The sequence below is a fragment of the Telmatherina bonti genome, assembly GCF_933228915.1.
Source record: "Telmatherina bonti genome assembly, chromosome: 10".
NCBI lineage: Eukaryota > Metazoa > Chordata > Actinopteri > Atheriniformes > Telmatherinidae > Telmatherina > Telmatherina bonti.
The window spans coordinates 20,195,806-20,215,865 of record NC_136628.1 but is presented as its reverse complement, the minus strand read 5'-3'; the positions used below and the strand labels follow the sequence as shown (position 1 = coordinate 20,215,865).

Below are 20,060 nucleotides of genomic sequence, written 5' to 3'. Positions count from 1 at the left end.
GGGTGTACTCGATATATCGCCCAGCCCTATCTTGTCTTCTGTTCGACTAAACAATGCATTTATGTTTTGCAGTCACAATTATACATCACTGCACACTGCTACTTTCTTCATCAATGAATACAAGCAATGAGATAATTATGGCCCTCCTGTGTATTTCTACTTAAATTAGAATTCAGTCTTAATGTTCTCTTATTGACAAACATCAAACATGTGAACAATTATATTATTTTCAGTTTCATTATTTAACTTTATTGTTACACGAAATGTTTATTTTCTGACAGTTAATGTCAGAAAATTAATGTCATTAACAGTCTTGTGCTCTGCACAAGACTGTTAATGAATCAGGTATGTTGCAGCAGGGATCTCATTATACACACTCCCTCTGTGTCAGGACAGTTACAGTGTCACCGACGTATGCTCCGTGCAAGTCCCTGGAGACCCAAAAAGCACCTCTTTCAGACCTATGCAGAATTACTCCCTTGTAATTAGTTGGTTTGTGAATATGCATTTCAGAATTTTTGGAGCTTCTTGCTGAGTGTGCAGTAATCACAAAGGAGAAACTGCAACATGACGCCATAACAATAGGCATAAGTGCACATTTCACAAAACCGCGTCACACTGGTGCTAGCCCTACTGCACACGGAGTACAAATCCATCTTAAAACTTGCAGGATGGCGGCCCTCAAGAAGTGGCCCTGCCCATCCCTACTTTAGGGGGGACAGACCAATCCACCCTCATAAAGTAGCAGAAACCAATTCTGGTCCTTGAGATCTACCGTCCTGCAGGCTTTAGTGTTTTGCTGTTGCAACATGCCTGACTCAAATCAGAGGGTCATTAACAGGCTGGTGAAGACGCTAGTGTGCTCTACCAGGTAAATGGTAAAACCTGTAGGACAGTAGATCTCAAGGACCAGAGATGATGTAACTAAAGTGTCTGGATGGCACGCGTGACTTTTAAAAATAGTTGTTTTTGAACATTTACAATCAATATTTAATCTGTACATGCTAACTGCGATGAATCAATTAAATACTGAAATGGGTCACCCCTATTTCCATAAAACAGAGACATGATACAAGAGTAAACTGAGCTTTCTTTGCAAGGTTGATGAAGGTACATCATAGAAACTGTTGCAACATGTGTTGGAATACTCAAACAGAACCCATGATTAGGGATGCACTGTTCAATACCAAGCGTTTGTACTCGTACTTGGTATTAACAAAAATGTACTGATACCACAACCGATACCAGATACCACACTAGTCAAGCCAGTGCAAATTTGTTTGGTGATATGCTTTGGACATGTTTTAAAAGAAATAAATGCCTTGAATGTTAAAATGTGACATTTTTTGTTACACCAAAAGCTAGATCTTTGTTTCAAAACCACACATTTATAGTATTATTTAGGTAAAATGTGCCAAATCAAAATTAAACTTTTTGAAATTGTTAGATCTGTAATGTTAATATATTTGTATTAGTAAGGTAACTTCAGAAAAGATGGGTAATTTATTAAAACCTAATGAAATCTTACACAGTTATAACAGCAATAATAACCATAGTCACAATAATGTTCACATAAACAGATTTGGTATTGACAAATATTGTTATCGGCAGATATTCAGAATTTAGATATTGGTGTTGGATTGGAACTCCCAAAAAGTGGATTGGTGCATCCCTACCCATGATACAAGGATTCATGATCATGAGCCATTAAAGTTAATTTCAATAACACTAGAGATACACTAGGATTAACGTAAGAGAGACAGGTTGGAAAACGGGAATTTGCTTTATAAAGAATGTTTTATACTGCTCTAAATGGCACGCTTGCATATACAAGCTGAGAACTAACTATGGTGTAAATATGCAGAAATATGTTAATTAGCCATGTGCTTAGTCTTACTCTAATGTATGTATTTTGGTCATACATAGCTTTATTTAAGAAGTTTAATGTTTGGCTTAAGTGTGTCTATCTGTTGAGTTTAGAATGAGCAAGAAACACCAGAGAAACAGAGAATACCTTCTGCATATGACGGGGTCCGAAAAAGAGATAAATATAGCAACAAAGCCACTAAATTGGTTTGCAATACTGTGAACATGATGCACCAGTTGAAAAGAAATTGGATTTTTTTTCTTTTAAGTCAGCTGACTCATAGTAAATTACACAAGAAAATAGCTGTTTTTATCACTAGCTGAACCACCAGTGCAACACATGGTGTTTGTATTCATTAGGCTCTTATTTTACTAGATCATTAAGCACACACAATCCTGTTCCCTAAATTTAGGAAGTCTTGGAATAAAAAATTGTTGGTGGAAATACGTCTTAAGAAAAACTTGAGATTTTCTCAGACTGTGGTAAGATTATGCTTTTAACATTGCCTCAATTGAAATTTCACACCAGATTTTACACAGTTTCATTTACAAGTGTTGGTTATTTAAAATAGAAAACTGAAGTTTCTACATGCTGACACATCAGATATGGTTCACTTAACTTCTGAAATGATAATAATTGATATTAATTATAGTAATAACAACAGTAGCAGTAATAGTAATAATAATATTTGTCTTATGGCCTCAGACAAAGGACTTCTGTCCGTACTTATCTTGCTTGATCTTAGTGCTGCATTTGATACAGTCGATCATAACATTCTGTTACAAAGACTAGAACAGGTGGTCGGAATTACAGGTACAGCGTTAAGCTGGTTTAAATCATATTTATCTGATAGACTTCAGTTCGTTCATGTAAATGACGAGTCCTCCTCCCAAACTACAGTAAGTCATGGAGTTCCTCAAGGTTCTGTACTTGGACCAGTACTCTTCACGCTATATATGCTCCCTTTAGGCAAAATTATTAGACAGCATGGAATAAACTTTCATTGTTATGCAGATGATACTCAGATATACTTATCCTTTAAACCAGATGAAACAAATCAGCCCAATAGGCTACAAAATTGTCTCATAGACATAAAGACTTGGATGTCTAGAAATTTTCTCCTCTTAAACTCAGATAAAACTGAAGTAATTCTCGTTGGATCTGAAAAACTCAGAGCTAAATTTTCCAGTTTTGTAATGAACCTGGATGGCATTACTTTAGCTTCCAGTGCTACAGTGAGAAACCTTGGAGTAATATTTGACTCGGACCTGTCCTTTGGCCCACATATTAAGCAGGTTACTAAAACAGCCTTCTTTCATTTACGTAATATAGCCAAAATTAGGGACATTCTGTCTCAGAGTGATGCAGAAAAACTGGTTCACGCTTTTGCTACTTTGAGACTAGATTACTGTAACTCTCTATTACTGGGCTGTCCTAAATATGCCCTGAAAAGCCTTCAGCTGATCCAGAATTCTGCAGCCAGAGTCCTGACCAGAACCAGCAGGAGAGATCATATTTCTCCAGTTTTAGCCTCTCTTCATTGGCTGCCTGTTGAATCTAGAATAGAATTTAAAATCCTTCTCCTTACATATAAAGCTCTCCACAGCCAGGCACGACTATATATCAAAGACCTCATAGTTCCTTATATACCAAGCAGAGTACTTCGTTCCCAGACTGCAGGCTTACTTGTGGTTCCTAGAGTCTCAAAGAGCCGAGCAGGAGGCAGAGCCTTTGGTTATCAGGCCCCTCTCTTATGGAATAAGCTCCCAGTTAGTGTTAGGGAAGCAGACACCCTCCCCACCTTTAAGACTAGGCTGAAGACTTATCTTTTTGATAAGTCCTATAGCTAGGGATGGTTAGCATCCCTTAGTTATGCTGCTATAGGTTTAGACTGCTGAGGGACATTTCCTGATACACTGAGCTTCTTTCTTTTTCTCTTTATCTCTATCTTTTACCCCCCCCCCCCAATAACAGTGTTGCATCATTAACATGTATGTCTCCTGTCTCAGCAGGTCTCCTTGGCCGGGAGTAGCAATTCCTGTTGTCTGTTGTCTTTCTGTCCTCTTCCCCACACACAGCAGAGGCAGATGGCTGCCTGTCCTGAGCCGGGTTCTGCCGGAGGTTTCCTTCCTGTTAAAAGGGAGTTTTTTCCTTCCCACTGTCGCCAGTGTGCTTGCTCAGGATGGGAGATTGAGTTGGACCTCCAACTCAATCTGTTGGTTTCCTTATATAGGCTGTTATGAATTGGCTTTCATTATGTTTTCTTCTCTGTGACTGTCTGTAAAGCGTCTTGAGATGGCATTGCCGTGATTTGACGCTATATAAATAAAGTTGAATTGAATTGAATTGAATTAAAATTCAATTTAAGAAAATCCATATGGCTTATGAGATCAAGCTAATTGACAAATGATCAGTATCTGGCAATTTCTCATATTAAAATAAGTATGCAAGGACTCATTTCCAATTCTCAGATGGTGGATTCTACTTTTTATTTCCAAGTACAACAAATAAACAGAAAAAAACTAATCTCCACTTATTGACGTATCTATAGGAGATTTTTCCTTTTTGGGAGAGGCTTCTATAAGAACGCAAAAAAAACAAAAAAACTAATTCAAGGGTTTATGATGACAAAATCTTGGATTTACTTTACTTCATCACACTACCTTAAATAAATGCACCTGGTTACAACATGCTAAGTCAAATCTGTCATATTTTGAACAAAAGATCCAAGTAAACATGAGGTTGACAACTCAAGTCTAGACTGTGTTGTGTGTTTCTTTGAATCACAAAAAAATAATTCATTCTTATTATTATCAAGCGGTCTGGGTCAGCAGGTCTGTTATCTGGCATAAAATGTGGCTTTGGAAGCTGCAACACAAAGGTATGAATCACAACCTGACAAATTTCTGTTGCTGTACTCAAAAGCTTCTACAAACACACACAGGCAGGGGCCAAGCACACACACTGGCAGGCTGCCAAACTGCTTGGTTCTGACCTTCTTTTCCACCCCACAGCTGCTGCCAAATTTGAGTCCATCCTTCTGTTGTTGTATCACACCAACACATAGAGCTAGCAGCCAATAGAAGTAGATTCTTTCTCAACCTCAGGTGTTTGTGTGTGGGTACTATCCACGAGGGAGAATTTCAGAAGAAGATACAGTAAATAATTACAAACGGGCTAGATTTTATCACACAATTAACAGCTTTCCCATGGCCTACTTTGAACTCATTACTGGTTTATCACAGTCAAACACATTTATCCCCCTACTGAAGATTTTTTGTCTGACTGCTGCTTCTGCTCTGCCCATTGTGGTTCTTTAAATGCAGCAGCCAGCAGAACTTTGAGCACTTCAACCAAACTTCCTTTCCTAAATCAAACCGTGACAGAGAAACCCTTGGTTTCTACCCTCTTGGTGATCGACTGGGAAAATGTTGATTGCCAGCAAAGAGAGTAAAAATAATGCCAGCTGGATTCAAAAGTGAACTCAATGACCTCCATATGGACACTCAAACAAATCCAAATGGATGAAATGAGGTTGTACAGGCAACCGTTGGCAAAGAGCTTGGCTGTATCTTCAAATAAAGAGAAAATAGACTATTTCTGACAGAACATCTTTGCCAAAACTAGCTGAAGGCTACCCAAAAAATAACAATAAAGCAGGGAATAACGGCAGAAGTCTGTCTTATGTGACAAAGAAACAGTCTGTGAAAACATGGAAAGACCATACCAGCTACAGTCATATAACACCATTGAATTCTTGTGCAGCAAACATATACAGTGTATGCAAGAGACAACAGCACTCTGAGCATTGATATCTTCCTCCATGGTGACATAAGACTCTTGAGTTGTGAATGGTTTCTCATGCCGCTGTTGACAACTATCTGTTCTAGTGAGTAGCCTATGTTAGCATTAATATGTGTCAAATGGCAATTACTTTGGCTGAAATGTTTGCAAAAAAAGAAATGTTGGAAAATGTTGGAGACACAATCAAACCCATTTTATGGATGAGACTTATGGCTCATTAAGGCATCTGCACAGTGGTTCATTCAGATAAATCTGTGAATGTAACAGGAACCACAGGGACTTTGAGATTTTTGCATTTTAAGTTTGACTAGACAGTTTCTTTTTTTATTTTTATTTTTTTAGCCTTTATTTGTCCAAGAAATAAAACTCTTGAGTTTTAACACTAAGAGTATTCTAGACAAGAAAGGCAGTAACTCAAGTCAGCAGTGATACAAACAACAGAACTATAATGAACCAATAATAATAATACACCATTCATGTCAGTGTAAAATGTTCAGTGGATGAAAAGAGCAGAAAATATCACTCGCCTACATGTTTAAGCCTGTTCAAAAGTCAGTGTTATACTAGTTAGGCTTCAGCTGCATTTCAATGACAGCGCAGCTGTTATCACCCCCCAGGAAAACATGATGTTTATTTAACCTGAGAACCCCTTCCCCACAGTCACTGCAGCTTGTCAGAAGACGAGCTGCATCATCATACAAAACTCTAAGTTATGGAAGTTACATTTTACTTTAAACATAACAATTTTTCCCAGTTCACAAACATGGAGAATTGCTTTCAGCAAAAATAAAACAAACAGGTAGATGGGAGTTAAAATCCTGACAGGAGATGAAGTAGTGACCAGAAGTTCCTGCTAGTTAAAAAGACTTCTCGTTCATCTCACATGCTGAGCAAAATAACTGTATGCCGTTGCTAATTAAAGTACATGTAATGTATTCCTAAAAAGTTTGAACGGTGCTATTATTTATTTGATGCCAAAACTTGTTTGATTCTCTGAACATCAGGCCATATGTCAAAATATGGGCAGGTTAATTTGACAGCTTGTTAAACTGTTTTTGTTTTTTTTTTTGTTTGTTTTTTTTTTACATCAAAATAATGTGATTACACTGGTTGTTAAAAAACGCAGTACGCCCTCTTTAACAAGCTGATTAAAGTCTTTCCTCCTGTGTGTAGTAGTGACTTTCTCATCAGTGCTCTGAAGACTACAGATCCACAGTGCCTCTGTTTCCCAGAAGACTGCAGAGTCACTAGACAACATAAAGGGATAACTTTTTTATACTTTATTCACTAAGCTGTGTTTCAGATTATCATAACTCTCAACAATTATCAAGCTAGTTTACTCCTTTTGACCGGACCATGGACGCTAACTTTATTCAGCAGGATGAAGATTAATCTTCCAGCTGTCTTGGTGACACGTTTAATTATGAGAAGAAAATCCTTCTCATCTCTTTCTGTCAGAGCCTCCATGTGACATGTAATCATCAATAGAGAGGTATTTCTGTAAAGAAAAGTGAACTGTCCATTCTTATTATTCTAATTTATTTTCACCTAGAACATTTTCTGTTCAGTTGTGTTATAATTTATACAAACCAGTATGTTACTGGGTCTGACCAAGTCAGATTTTTGTTTTGAAGTGTGACAAAAAAGCACCAAGATTGTAACTACCTTACAACTCCAATAAATTAAGATTGAACCCAGATTAAGGCTTTGTAGAGTCCACATAGTTTACCGAGCTAATTAATCTTAGTTACATCCAACTGAAGTGACACAACCTGCGTGCAAGGTTACAATAACAGCTCTGTTGCATGTAAACACATAGCCTTAACAAAGAGTCACAACTGAAAGATATGAGTTAAACACTGCAGACTACAATAGTGGCTTTATTCAGCAATAATTTTACCCAACTATAATTACACTAAATTTTCCATTTAGGCTACAGCCTGGATAAGTTTTATTTTAAGGATACAAACAAACTCCACAGGACTATCACATGGTAAATCCTGGTGAAATACGTTTAAAATAGTCATAGTGAAGCAATTCTCTAAATCAAAGATTTCTTACAACCAGCGATCACTGACTAATCTATATAAGTAAATCACGAGCAGATGGCTGTCAAATCAAACACTGCAGCTCTCTGACGCAAGTCAAGAAAATAGCATGTATTGCCTAGATCATTAAAGTACTATTTTTCCAGTAGTTTCTCAAACCGCTACTCCCCCAGTCAACACACACTGGTCGGTTATGGTTTTTATTGCTAGTAGAAAGTGTGCGCTACACCAAGAGTGCCAAATTTAAATTCTTTAAAGTCATCCAAAAAACTGTCTTACAGTTCTAAAAATAAAAAGTTATTATTTGTGCATAAGATACACAATTAAATATACTTGTTCCGACCACCGTGTTTCCACTTGAACTGTAATAATATACACATTTATATCCCATACTCATGAAGCAAAAAACGATTAATCCAATTACAGTCTTTATTGGGGTTAAATTTTTTCGACAATGGATATTCTTTGTAAACAATGAGTTATGAAAGAACTTACGGATCAAGGCTATTGCTGTGGTACTTTACCATGTTTAGAGCATGGACTACGGTAGAGCCAGAGTGATACTGAGCATGGCTAACGCAGTTAGCTGCCGACGGCTAGCTGGTATTAGCCAGCTACTACACTGACTAGCGAGGCTAACATTAGCAGCAGCAATCTCAGTGACAGAGGGCGGATAGATAGCAGCGTCGCATGGAACAAAACAGCCCGGCTAACCACCGTTATATGATGCCAATACCCATAACCCAATCAAACAACTAGCTGGGGTCACTCTTCAACCATACTGCTGACACAGTGAACCAAGCCAAAACGCTAAAAATGTACTGGCTAACGATTTTGCGCCACAGGACCAGGTCAAGCAGCGCAAAGAATCGGGCAAGGCTGCCGAGAACAGAGGCGAACGAGGCGGGCTGCGCTCCGCCTTTTCGCGCTGGAAACCAGACTACTCAACGGACATAACCTGGATCATATATGTTTTTTCGCAAGTGTGCTAGAAATTACTGCGAGTTTAAAATCAAAGGGATTTTCTTATACGTGCATTTTCTTACCTGTTAGGGTGAATTGTTATAAATCGTGTCCTCTTCTGCAGCTCTCTTCCCCCTCCTAGCTCCAAAATGGCGCCAACATGCATAGATTCAGTGCCCATGGGTACAAACCATCGCTGAGTGCGCAGCGCCACCTATCGGGCAGCTCGCGTAGGTCTACCGGGTCATTCAAGTGATGCTCGGAACATTTCTTACTTTTTGTAAGTTTCATCAAAACAAATAAATAAATAAAAATAGACAATTGAACATTCAAACATAATGTAGCTGGACTGTAGTAATGTACATCTTATTTGTTGTTTGTGAGAATAACCTAAATAGTGAAAGTATACGCACGAAAAATAGCCGACAAGGAAGAAGAACAGATAACACATTTTGTTTTCTTATCCTTATGCAAATGGGCATCACTCTACCAGTGTAGCTCAGAATTCGGACTGTACAAAAGTCTATTCATAAAGATACTGTAACAGTTTTATTAACTCAACTTCGTATTTTTAACCGAGCAATAGCCTACAGAAGTTGGACTGTATGGTACAGATAAACGATTGAAACTCTAGTATTCCTATGGTACCCCAACGCACCAAAACCAATAATTCAAGCGAGGGTCTTTTTTAATGGCGAAAACGATCTAATAAACATACAATTGCGATACCATAAAGAGTAATGATTTAAGCAGTGTGATGATACCCCTAAGCATTTTTCCTTCTTTCTGTACCTCACGGTCCATTCAACTGCTTCTGACAGGCACTATTTACATCCCCTGAAAGCCAGTTAAAGGGAATATTTTAAAAAAAGGTCTTTTTTTTGGTCAAACTGTTTATTTCAGTGTTGAGTAAACATATTTTCTGTAACATGTCTAAATGGCTTGTTTGTCTTTGTTTTTTTGACCCGTATGAGCTATAGGGGGAGCTCCAATATTTTAGTGATTAGATCAGCCGTGGATCTCTATTAGCCTATATATACTGTTATATTTCGACTAGAAAGTCACTTCGATATCGTGGTCTAATATTCAACTTATGAACTTATTCTACTTAGCAAACAGATTTTATGGAGTCAGTTTTAAAAGTTAAAATGTAAGCAGATTACTTAGTATTTTTAATGCTTATGGTTAAATTAATTGATGTCTGTGGCTGTAGGAATGTGACAGTAGAGCCATCATGCTGAATATTTCTTCATTTTGTTCTCTCTGATTCTTCTTCTTCTTTTTCAGTTCAGTCATAAACTGCACACCCTGGTCTCAATTAAGCAATTAGTGCTCCAAGAAACCGTGTGTATAAATCCCAAGAAGAAGAGCTTGGACTGGTTTCATGGCTCCAGGATGGAGGGGTTCCTCTCCACGTTTCCCCCTTACAACCCCTACAGTAACGCGGTGTGCGGTCCCCCGGCTGAGGGCAGCAGCTGGGGGAAGAGGGAGGGCCGCTTCATGACCCCTCAGGGCTTCAACTACCTGGAGCTCTGCAAAACCATCCTGTCCCAGGTCCACCCCAGTTTACCCCCTCCTCCGCTCAAGCGGACAAACACCAAGGAGTGTGGCGTTCAGGTGAACGCCAAAGTGGACAAACTCGTCCAGTGTTCGCTGGGTCCGAAGACTTTGCTCTTCGATGAGCATCCCCTCTCCAAGTCCCCAAAGAGTTCTGGTGCCTTCAACCCGGAGGGAAAGGCACATTTCAGCACACCGCCAGTGAGCAACCTGCGCTTCCTGCGACCTGTGTCTATCTACTCTCCGGTGTTTGACCGCAGAATCCTGCTGAAAAAACTGGGGGACTGCTGCGGAGAAGAAGATGCTGAAGCCTCCGGACAAGCAAAGTCTGATGCGGACACAGGTCAATGTAGGGAGGACGCACTAAAGGGCCTCAAGACTACTTTCCACCGGTCATCAAAGGGCTCCAACTTTCAGGTGGGCGTAAAGAAATCCACAGAGGAATCTACTTTACATTGATTCAAACATTAACTATAAATGTTCTAGTGGCAGAACAAGTAAATGGACTAAATCAGTAGAGCTGGAGTGTCCTGCAAGTCTGGACTGTAGTTGCTGTCCTGCAGGTTTTAAAAGTAACCCTGTTCCAACACACCTAGTAGGATGGATCCAACAGCCAGAGAAGTTCTGACTTATGAGTCTGGTGTATTGGAGCAAGGATACAAGGAAAATCTGCTGGACTGTTACCCTTACAGACCCAAGATGGACACCCTTAGAGTAGTGTTGACTGACATGAAAGGCAACTCATTCCTGTATTAATGTTTTGATGATACATGAAATCATATGTATCATATGATGTATTTTGAATGGCTTACATTTCAGTTCCTGGAGCAGAGGTATGGCTTTTTTCACTGCAAAAAGTGCAACATCCGGTGGGAGAGTGCTTACGTGTGGTGCGTCTCTGGAACCAGTAAGGTAGTAACACATTAGATTTTAGTAAATGATTTAACTTTTTGTTTCCTGCATTCATTTTTTTTTTTCCTTCAGGTGTACTACAAGCAGCTCTGCCGGAAGTGCCAGGTAGGGTTTAACCCCTACAGAGTGGAGTCTATTCTCTGCAAGGTACATCAACCAGCCTTGGTCTCTGAAGAAATGTTGATTGGCAAATTTTTTCATTATAGGTGCACTTTTTTTTTTCTTTTTTTTTTTTTTTTAAATTTGACATTAATTTAAACTGTAGTGAAAGTTGTCCAATCCACTCCATGTTGGAAATGTTTTTTTTTTTTTTTTTTTATTAATGAAATGTTGGCGTCTTTTACGGAAGTCCCAAATGCCTTATGATTTCACTTTCTGCTGTTTCAGGGCTGTTCTCAGACTACCTGCACCTGTGAGAAGAAGCAGAGGCACATAAACATGAAGAGGCCTCACCGTCAGGATCTGTGCTGTCGCTGTAAAGGAATGAGGCTGTCCTGCGACGCCACCTATAGCTTCAAGTACATAGTCTGAGCTGCCCAGCATGACGGTCGCCTGGTGTGTCTGATTGCATCTGCTGCACAGGTTGAAGTCGTGCCAGTAATGTCAGCAGATGCAAGCTGTTTCCAACAGGAAATTTGTCCCTCATTCTTTAGCCAGCAAGAAGTCGAACCTTTTGGTGTGAGGCAGTTAAAATAAAAAAGCTTCCCCCCCCCCCCTGTTAACACTGGTGCTTAAACATGAAAAATATTTTTGTAAAGGAAATAAAGTTGATGAATTATGAAATGCACCTCAGGATGGAATTCAAGCTTGGAAACGTTAAGTAAATTCTACAATAACTGCATTTCAATCTGCATCATTGCTTTGTTGAACAAGTCTTGTAAACACCTGACCTTTGACTTATTGACCATTGAGCAGTTGGTAGTTTGTGGAAAATGTACGCCAACTCAGTAAAGTTTACCTAAAGTTTGAGTTATTGCACATGTCACATCCAAAGGATTGAACTTAGGCCTCCTGCATAAAACCTGCCAGAATACAAATGCTAACAAATGTCATGCTGTGGACATTAGCGGGAATCTGGAGTTCAAGTTTACTGGATGTTCAACTGATGGCGTCCTGTGCAGGTTAGAAGTATTTTGGCCGTCTCCTGCAGCACATGGCAAACTAGTTTTTTAAATAATTGGTGGTGTCAGCATTTGTTTCCATATAGACTGGAAGCCTTTATCTCTCAATATAAGCTGTGATGGGCACCTGTAACTCAGTAGGATAAAGCATTTATGCAGTTATAGAATTTTTTTTAAATGTCTGCAATAAGTCATGTCTGCTTAAAATACTTGATCAGTATTTGCATTCAAAATTATATAAATTGAGGATTTAACTGCTGCCAAAATTTGACATTGTAATTGATGGTGTAAAAGTACATATAAATGTAAATGAACCCTACATGGAAGCTATGAAATGAAAAGCAGATATATTTTTTGATGTCTTTACTTTGAGACCAACTTGTACAGAGCTTCAACTCAAAAGAACTTCACAAAGGCTGTAAAGTATTTACATGGTGAAAAAAACTGTCTTCATCTAAAAAGCTTTAAAAATGTGCAACTTGTTGGGCATGCAAGCACACGTTCTCCTGCACACAGGAACAAAAAAATGACACTCATGAGCTTGAAGCTCCCTTTTTCACCTCATACAAACATCTTTCAGATAAAATATGATTTTTGTTAAATAGTTCAAACACTCCATACAGTACACTGAAGATGCATGCATGGCAGTTTGATTTGTGAGAAACACCGATATAAAAGGCAGATGAGGGCTGATGTGTAGCTGATCAGATATAAATGGGTATCAGGACATTTGAACGACAAAGGGAAAGTGACAGCTGGAGCGAGTTGACAAGCGTTCAGAAGTAGCACTGGCTTTGTTTTACACATTGACAGTGAGTGCTGAATGTCAGCATTTCCCTTATATTTAACTAACTACAAAACAACACAAACGTATGCTACTATGGCTGTGTGAGCATAATTAACAGCATACAGACAAAATATTTGAGTGTACATGCACCATTCTTTTGGCATGTGAACAAAGTTAACTTGTAACAGTGTTGGACTGCGAGAAATACAGTGTCTACACTCACTAACGATGCTACAACTAGCCACAGAGGAGCTTATGCCGCACAGTGTTCACAACAATAATCAGGACAAACTGCTTCACTGCTACTAATATAAACAGGGCCAGAGCAGCATAAGGGAGCGCGCTTGGAAATCCTGCATCCGCTCTGACAGTCTTTTAGTTCATCTAAAGATGGACTTCTGAGGAACAAATAAGATGCCAGTGTACGGTATAGAGCATTCAACTGGGTCATGCATTGCACAGTTTCTTCTAAAACAGGCCTCAGAACAGATGCAATAAGAGAGAATGGTCACTCCAGCATTTGGCTTTTCCTTCTTACTGAAAGTGATGACCCTTTTCTCTCACAACAACATATTCCTTTTGTGGAACATTAAAAAAGTACTAATACCAAAAACCTCTTTAGTGCAATAGAGGAAATTCTTCCAGTGGCGCCACGCAGTGTCACGGGGTCTTTCCTCACTGTCTCTGCTGAAGACAGAGACACTACTGATAGACTACTTCCTTCCTGGAGGAAGCAGCAACAGGCAATCATGTAGGGAGTTCCTCTGGGAAGCAAGTTACAAATCCAAGCTCTAAGCCTTCACAGGCTCTCAGCTGCAGAACAGACGAGGTGCTGAATGATAACCATCAAGCAGGAATTACAGGAGCACAACATTTTTACAATGTGTAGCTAGTGCTCATGCAGAATCACATCAGGTCTTCCCTATCAGGAGGCAGCAAGTAGTATCCAGTGGGTTCAGGGATTCATCCCATTATGTGTAGAATCTTCAGCTTTGTGTCTTTTTCAGAAATCTGAAGGATAATCACGAAAAGTTAGTTTCAGGTGTTTGGATTCACATATGTTTAAGCCATGGAGGTCCTCTGTTCGCAACGTTCGACTCTCAGGTCTGGACGTCTGATGGTTCAGTGTTCAGGAGCCCCCCTGCTTTCAGCAGGGGCAGGGAAGCTTGCCCCACCTTCCCCAGGTAACGAGATATGGGTGTTGTGCCCCCACTGACGGAGCAGCAGCAACCCCACGCTGCAGAATCTTCTGGGCCGGCGGGGCAGGGAGGGGCAGGTGGGGGAAGGGGAACAGATGAAGATGGAGCAGGGCCCTGGGTTAGGACCATGTCCTGGCTGGAGTGCAACGCTGAAGATGTGCTTGAGTGTTTGTATGGAGAGCAAGGGAAATGGGGAAGATGTGAGCCTTGAGGGGAAATCGGAGAAGCAGAATGTGTGAGCAAGGTGGGCTCTGAGGCTACAGTGGGGAGTACATCTGACATTGGGTGTTTGTTGCTGTGATGATATGAGGGAGGAGAACTTTGTGATGAATGTCCTCTGAAAGGATAATAAAGACTAATATTGTGTCTGAGATGAGTCTTTGTTGGCTGTTTTGTTCGGGGTAGTGTGAAATCTGGTTGGATTGGTGTGTTTGAGCTGCTGTGGGATGAAAACAAGTCTGGTGGTTTGGCAAACTCAAACAAAGAGGAATCAGAGTTTCTAGTAGACGGCAGAGAGGAGAGCAGGGGAAGGTTTAGCTTATGGTTTGAATATGGTTCTGATTCTAGTCTTGAGGAGGACGGTGAGTGAGTGTCTGTCTGGAGCTGTGCAGCTGGGGCAACAGAAACACCGGAGGAGGAAGGGGCCACGTATGTGGATGTTGTGGCCCCTCTGTTACAGCAGGTGGAGGTGGCAGAGAGGGATATGGGGGTGCTTTCCCAAGGGTCAGTGTCTGCAGGGTTGAAGGTAGTAAGGGTGGGGAAGGAGGGGTTGGGGGGCTCCTGAGGTCCTGTCAGAGGCTTGTCCCGGAGGCACTGGAGTCGGGGAGGTAAGTTGTGACGACCCGGTAACCCTGGGCGCGGCGGATCATATCGCGGATCTCTCCATTGAGTTCCAGCAGCTTGGAGCAGATCAGGCTGAGATCCTGTCGGGAACCAACCAGGGCGATTGTGCCCGTCTGGCCGAGAGTTTGGTGGCGAAAGTAGACGTTGAGCAGCGTCTGGACCTCGCTCTCTGAGCTGCCACCAAACACCCCATGAGGCCACTGCCTCCTGAAATAAGATTAAAAAAAAAAAAAGAATATGAGATGTGTCACTGCAGCAAAAATAAATAAAATAAAATAAAAATTAATAAAATAAAATAATAAAAAAATAAATAAAATGCACTGTGTGCACACTTGTAACAGTGTATTTATGAGTAATTTTTTAACTGTTCGATACAAGGTAGACACAATAAGGTCATAAACAGTGTTGGGAAGAAACATAAAAACCAACAAAAACCAAAAACTGCAAGGAAAGGACAACATTACACTTTCAAAACTATAGTAAGGTTGGTTCCAGCAACTGCTTACATCTGTTGTGAAGGAAAAGATATATATGCCTCCAGCCTAACTTTATTTTGTATCAACTTGAAAAAATAGGCTGTATTTAAAAAGACTCTTTGAACATTTGATGTTTCTTTTCTGTGGTATTTTTAATCAAATACAAGGTTTGCGTGGCTTAGCAGTGTGTTTACTGCAGTCTGTGTTAACTTACATTCCTACCATGTTTCAACTTTGAGAAACATGGTTTTATCTGCTTTTTGATCAGGCCGCATGTTGTTGTTTAACTATTGCTATGATGCCACTGGATTTGCTGGTTAACAACAATCAATATGAAATAAATATGAATCATCATTTAATATTATTAGATATCAGTACACACAACAGGGTGTTAATATCATCTGGCAACTATTTACTGATGTAGAAGTTTTGTAAACAGAACTCACCTGCATTCCTGAATATAGCGCACAGCTTTAGTGAACTCATGGTTCCTAAGGCACTCTAGTATGGCCTGCACAGCTGCTTCTGATGTAGGGAAGCTAGGAACAACCATGGCTGCCACCTGGGTGGCATGTGCATGAGTGTGGGCCTGGTGTTTGTGCTCCAAGTCGCTGGCTACAGCCGCCTCTGCCGCCTGCAGACTACTCCTCAGATCAGTGAGCTCTCGTGACATGTTCAGCAGCTGACAGGTGGGAGGGCAACACAGATTAATGTCATTACAACAGGAATGTTAGGTACTCTTCAAAGTCAAACAAAGATCTTTGATAGCTGCATTTCTCAGTTGCCACACCGTGTCTTGCAGAAGGACTGTTCGGGTGTTAAGGATCCTTTGCAGGGCTTGGTCCTTATGCTCAGTTAAAGTTCAAGAATGCTTTTGTTCATTCTCTGCATTTTTAAAGTGACAACGATTCTTTCTACAACTCAAAGATGGCTACAAATTATGCTAGATCCATGCTGGCATAATATAATTTAAGTTACTTTGTTTATACTACAATGGTTAAAGTCATTATCATCAAAATGTATGCCATTAAAAAACAGCAAAATATCATTTGTCAGTATTAATGGATTTTAAGTAACCCTGCTAACAGCCACCAGTTAATTATTGGCCGTGTCGGTTTTTTAGCTTTAGCATGTAAGGTGTAATAGAAGGTGGGACATTTGCCATGACGTATGTCTACTTGTCAGGACTGCTCCACAATGTCTTTCCTAAATGCTTTAACTAGAACTAAGAGGTCTGAACACATCACACCAGTTTTAAAATCTTTACACTGGCTTCCAATCTATCACAGGATAGATTTCAAAACCCTGCTGATTGTTTACAAATCCCAGAATGGTTTAGGACCTGAATACATCTGTGATATGTTCAGAGAATATAAACCAAGCAGAGCTCTTCGAACCAAAGACTCTGGTCATCTAGTCCAGACCAGAGTCCAGACTAAACATGGAGAAGCGGCATTTAGCTGTTACGCTGCAAACAAGTGGAATAATCTGCCAGTGGAGATTAAACTTTCATCAAATGTAGAAACTTTTAAATCCAGGTTAAAAACATTTCTTTTCTCATGCGCCTATGCATGACATCTGCACAGTAACTTTTACTTAATTTTGCTTTTAATTATGATTTTATTATGATTTTGTTATTTGTATTTTCTTTTATGCTTTTTTTTCTGTAATCCTTTTAATGTTTCATGTAAAGCACTTTGAATTGTTTTGTACCTGAAAGGTGCAATACAAATAAACTTGCTTTGCCTAAATGCAAAGGAAGTGTCTTTACTAATCTAACACAGATTTGTAAGGAACACAGAAGGATGCATCCTTGAAAGTTTCATCCTACAAGCATCTTTGACTGATCTTAAGGATTTTTAACACTTGGAACAAGTTGTCATCTGTCTGAACTTTTCTTCTTTTCTGCAGACTGGTTTAAAGCTACAAAATCAAAAGTTACATGTGTAATTTCTTTTCTGATGTAGCCACAAAAGCTCCGGTGTGTTTGCTAAGTCACTATGAAGTAATAATCAGCTCACCTCAGGCACCGAGCTGATGGCATGAACTTGACCAATAAGCGTGCAGTAGGACTGGAAAAGTAGAAGGAGCTGAAAATGCAGCTTGTAGAGCCTTTGACAAAGCTCCAGTTGCTACAAGAGAGTCGTGAAAAACACAAAACCAAAAAGAATCAGTGGTATTACAAGACAGTGGCCATTCTCCACAGATGTAAACAAACATAACCGTCCAAATAAAGTCAGCTAGCTGATAATGTTGTGGAAAGTATACTGAGCAGTGTATTTTCAGAGGAATCTACAGCAGTGAAGAGAAGAAACTTGTAAGAAAAACTTACTGCAAGAGACTCCATTTGCTAGACAGCGAGAGAGCATGTTAGGGCATCAGAGTGAGGCGAGAGGAACACAAAGCATGAATCAAACACATGCAAAGCATTGCATTCACCAAGACTAGTAATGGTCAGGCTACAAGGAATTAGGAAACAATGCAAAAAAAGTAAGTTTCAATTTTATCTTTTTGCAGAAAATTGAAGAGCTTTTATTAGATAACACACAGCAATCAAGCAAAGTAAGCAAATATTTGAGAGTGAATAATTTCACAAACAGCAGAAATACAAGGCAAGAGTGAAGTTTCTTTGACAGTAACTTTGCTTTCCTGTCAAATCCAGACTCCTGCATGAAAAAACTGGTGAATAAACTATTTGTACCTTCTCCTCTGAGTCTCCAGGTTGGCAGGTAACAACACTGTCACCAGGACATCTTGGAAATGTGTCTTTACAGTTCTTCAGCCACTAAAGTACAAAATGTGAGAGGTGGTAAACACATTTTTAGTCGCATGTTTGCAAGTAAAGAACAAAGTTAGCTTGCAGGGATTCCGTTACCAATACAGCAGCCTCTTCTCTCGTATTGTATGTGTCCAGGTATTCCTGCAGCTCCAGCGCACTAAACTTCATCTTCTCAAGGAGACCATATGACATGATCTGCAAAGAGCAACAAAGAGAAAAAAAGCTAAAAAAAAACCCCAAAAAAACATCATTCAGCTATCAGACCTGCTACGATGGCATGATTCAGCACCGATACTGAAATCTACCAACAGTGCTCACCGTGTCAGCATCAATATAGATTGTAGGACAGTCTGAGCATGTGGTCAACATCTGTGAGGACCTGAGAAACTTTGATCCAATGCCCCTTAATCCCTCACCAAGGTAGGTGGCAACATCAGTAGTCAAGGTGCAGAATTTGCCCTGGATATTCTGGGAAAAGAAGGATATTCTGGGAATTATTGAGGATTTTTTTTTTTTTTTTTTTTAAAGAGAGCGAGACAGAGAGAGAGAGAGAAGGAAGCATAATAGGAATAAAAGAATAAATAATGAAATGTTAAACTAAACCTTAAAGAGAGATGAGAAGACTTGAAAAGTGTAGACAGCACACGACCCATCCGAGTCGGTCACAAGCTGGTTGACGTGACAACGCCATGCCTCCTCAGCGTCATCGCACACTATGGGCTGAAATGCTGCCAAGATGGCAGAGAAAAATGGAGATGGGGGAGGAGGGAACCCGAGGTCTTCCAAATCATCAATGTCATCACGCAAGCTGTTACAATGCAAATGAGAAAAAAATAGAAAAAGCGCTCATTTGTTGTATCAACAGCTACTACAAAAACATGAAACTGCTCCACCGATGTACGCACAAATATTTAAAGAAGCACAGTGACCTTTCTCTTAACCACCATAAATTGTTTCCTCTCCTCTTACCTGGGGAGACAGTTTGGGTCTAGAAAGTCCAGCGGAGGCTGGCAGAAGTCTGGGTTGATGCCACGCTCCAGATTAAGCAGCTGATCCTGAGGTTGCCCTGGTAACTCCAGAGTGAAGCTCTCGCCACAGTCTGAGCCAGGAGGCAACTCGTTGGCGCTCAGAGATAGTTCATCGTCCTGAGCCTGAGTGTCCTCATCCTCAGCACAACCCCTCACCTGAAGAAGCATCAAACGTCAGAAATAACATCTTTCCATTACAATAACATATTAATCTACACATATTCTAAGTTTTCCTCACATTTAAGCCACTGTGACCATCATGCAACACTCCATGGCTTGGGGTGGTGGCATTGAGGGATTGGGGGTCGGCAGATGTGTCATAAGAAGTTGACAGAGAATCAGTGTGGTTGGTTTCCTCTGATGGAGAGGGGTTAGTCTGGAGCACAGAGGAAAATCACAGATGAGGGTTTTCAAGCTTTGGTGGAAATTTAGTTGATCAAAGAGTTGAGGCAACGCACAAGCTGAGAATGAGAGAGGCTCTGGCTAGTGGACGACTCCTCTTCCTCTGATGACTCGTCTGAATCGTGTGGATCTTCATGACCCAAACTGGGAGTGCTGCCTGAGTGCTGGCTCTCCTCCAACAGGTCTCCCAGTTCTGTGCTGTCCAGTGATCGCCGACGCACGCCCCAATTAAAGTTATCAACAGTCTCTCCCTAAATGAAGCACACACACGATC

The 20,060-nt window shown here is 40.3% G+C and overlaps 3 protein-coding genes across 3 annotated transcripts in view; 1 reads left to right on the top strand and 2 right to left on the bottom strand.

Annotated features, from left to right (window-relative positions):
- pds5b (PDS5 cohesin associated factor B) overlaps positions 1 to 8,818 on the bottom strand; it is a 30,425-nt gene extending 21,607 nt beyond the window's left edge. Inside the window, exon 1 of the mRNA XM_079248301.1 lies at positions 8,766 to 8,818. The gene's annotated coding sequence lies outside the window, so the exon portion shown is untranslated. The remainder of the gene's footprint in view (positions 1 to 8,765) is intronic.
- A 1,259-nt stretch (positions 8,819 to 10,077) lies between these two features.
- zar1l (zygote arrest 1-like) lies at positions 10,078 to 11,682 on the top strand (the record flags this gene model as incomplete). The annotated part of the gene is made up of 4 exons (XM_079247665.1): positions 10,078 to 10,656; positions 11,059 to 11,151; positions 11,224 to 11,298; positions 11,539 to 11,682. 4 exons carry the CDS (start codon positions 10,078 to 10,080, stop codon positions 11,680 to 11,682), a joined length of 891 nt encoding a protein of 296 aa, XP_079103791.1.
- Positions 11,683 to 12,651: 969 nt separating this feature from the next.
- Positions 12,652 to 20,060, bottom strand: part of fryb (furry homolog b) — a 36,417-nt gene continuing 29,008 nt past the window's right edge. Inside the window, exons 56-65 of the mRNA XM_079247701.1 lie at positions 19,843 to 20,037; positions 19,623 to 19,760; positions 19,326 to 19,540; positions 18,960 to 19,164; positions 18,675 to 18,824; positions 18,453 to 18,551; positions 18,279 to 18,362; positions 17,599 to 17,709; positions 16,024 to 16,259; positions 12,652 to 15,308 (exon numbers count right to left, since the gene is read on the bottom strand). Coding sequence (XP_079103827.1) covers positions 15,050 to 15,308; positions 16,024 to 16,259; positions 17,599 to 17,709; positions 18,279 to 18,362; positions 18,453 to 18,551; positions 18,675 to 18,824; positions 18,960 to 19,164; positions 19,326 to 19,540; positions 19,623 to 19,760; positions 19,843 to 20,037 — 1,692 coding nt within the window. The 3' untranslated portion in view covers positions 12,652 to 15,049. The remainder of the gene's footprint in view (positions 15,309 to 16,023; positions 16,260 to 17,598; positions 17,710 to 18,278; positions 18,363 to 18,452; positions 18,552 to 18,674; positions 18,825 to 18,959; positions 19,165 to 19,325; positions 19,541 to 19,622; positions 19,761 to 19,842; positions 20,038 to 20,060) is intronic.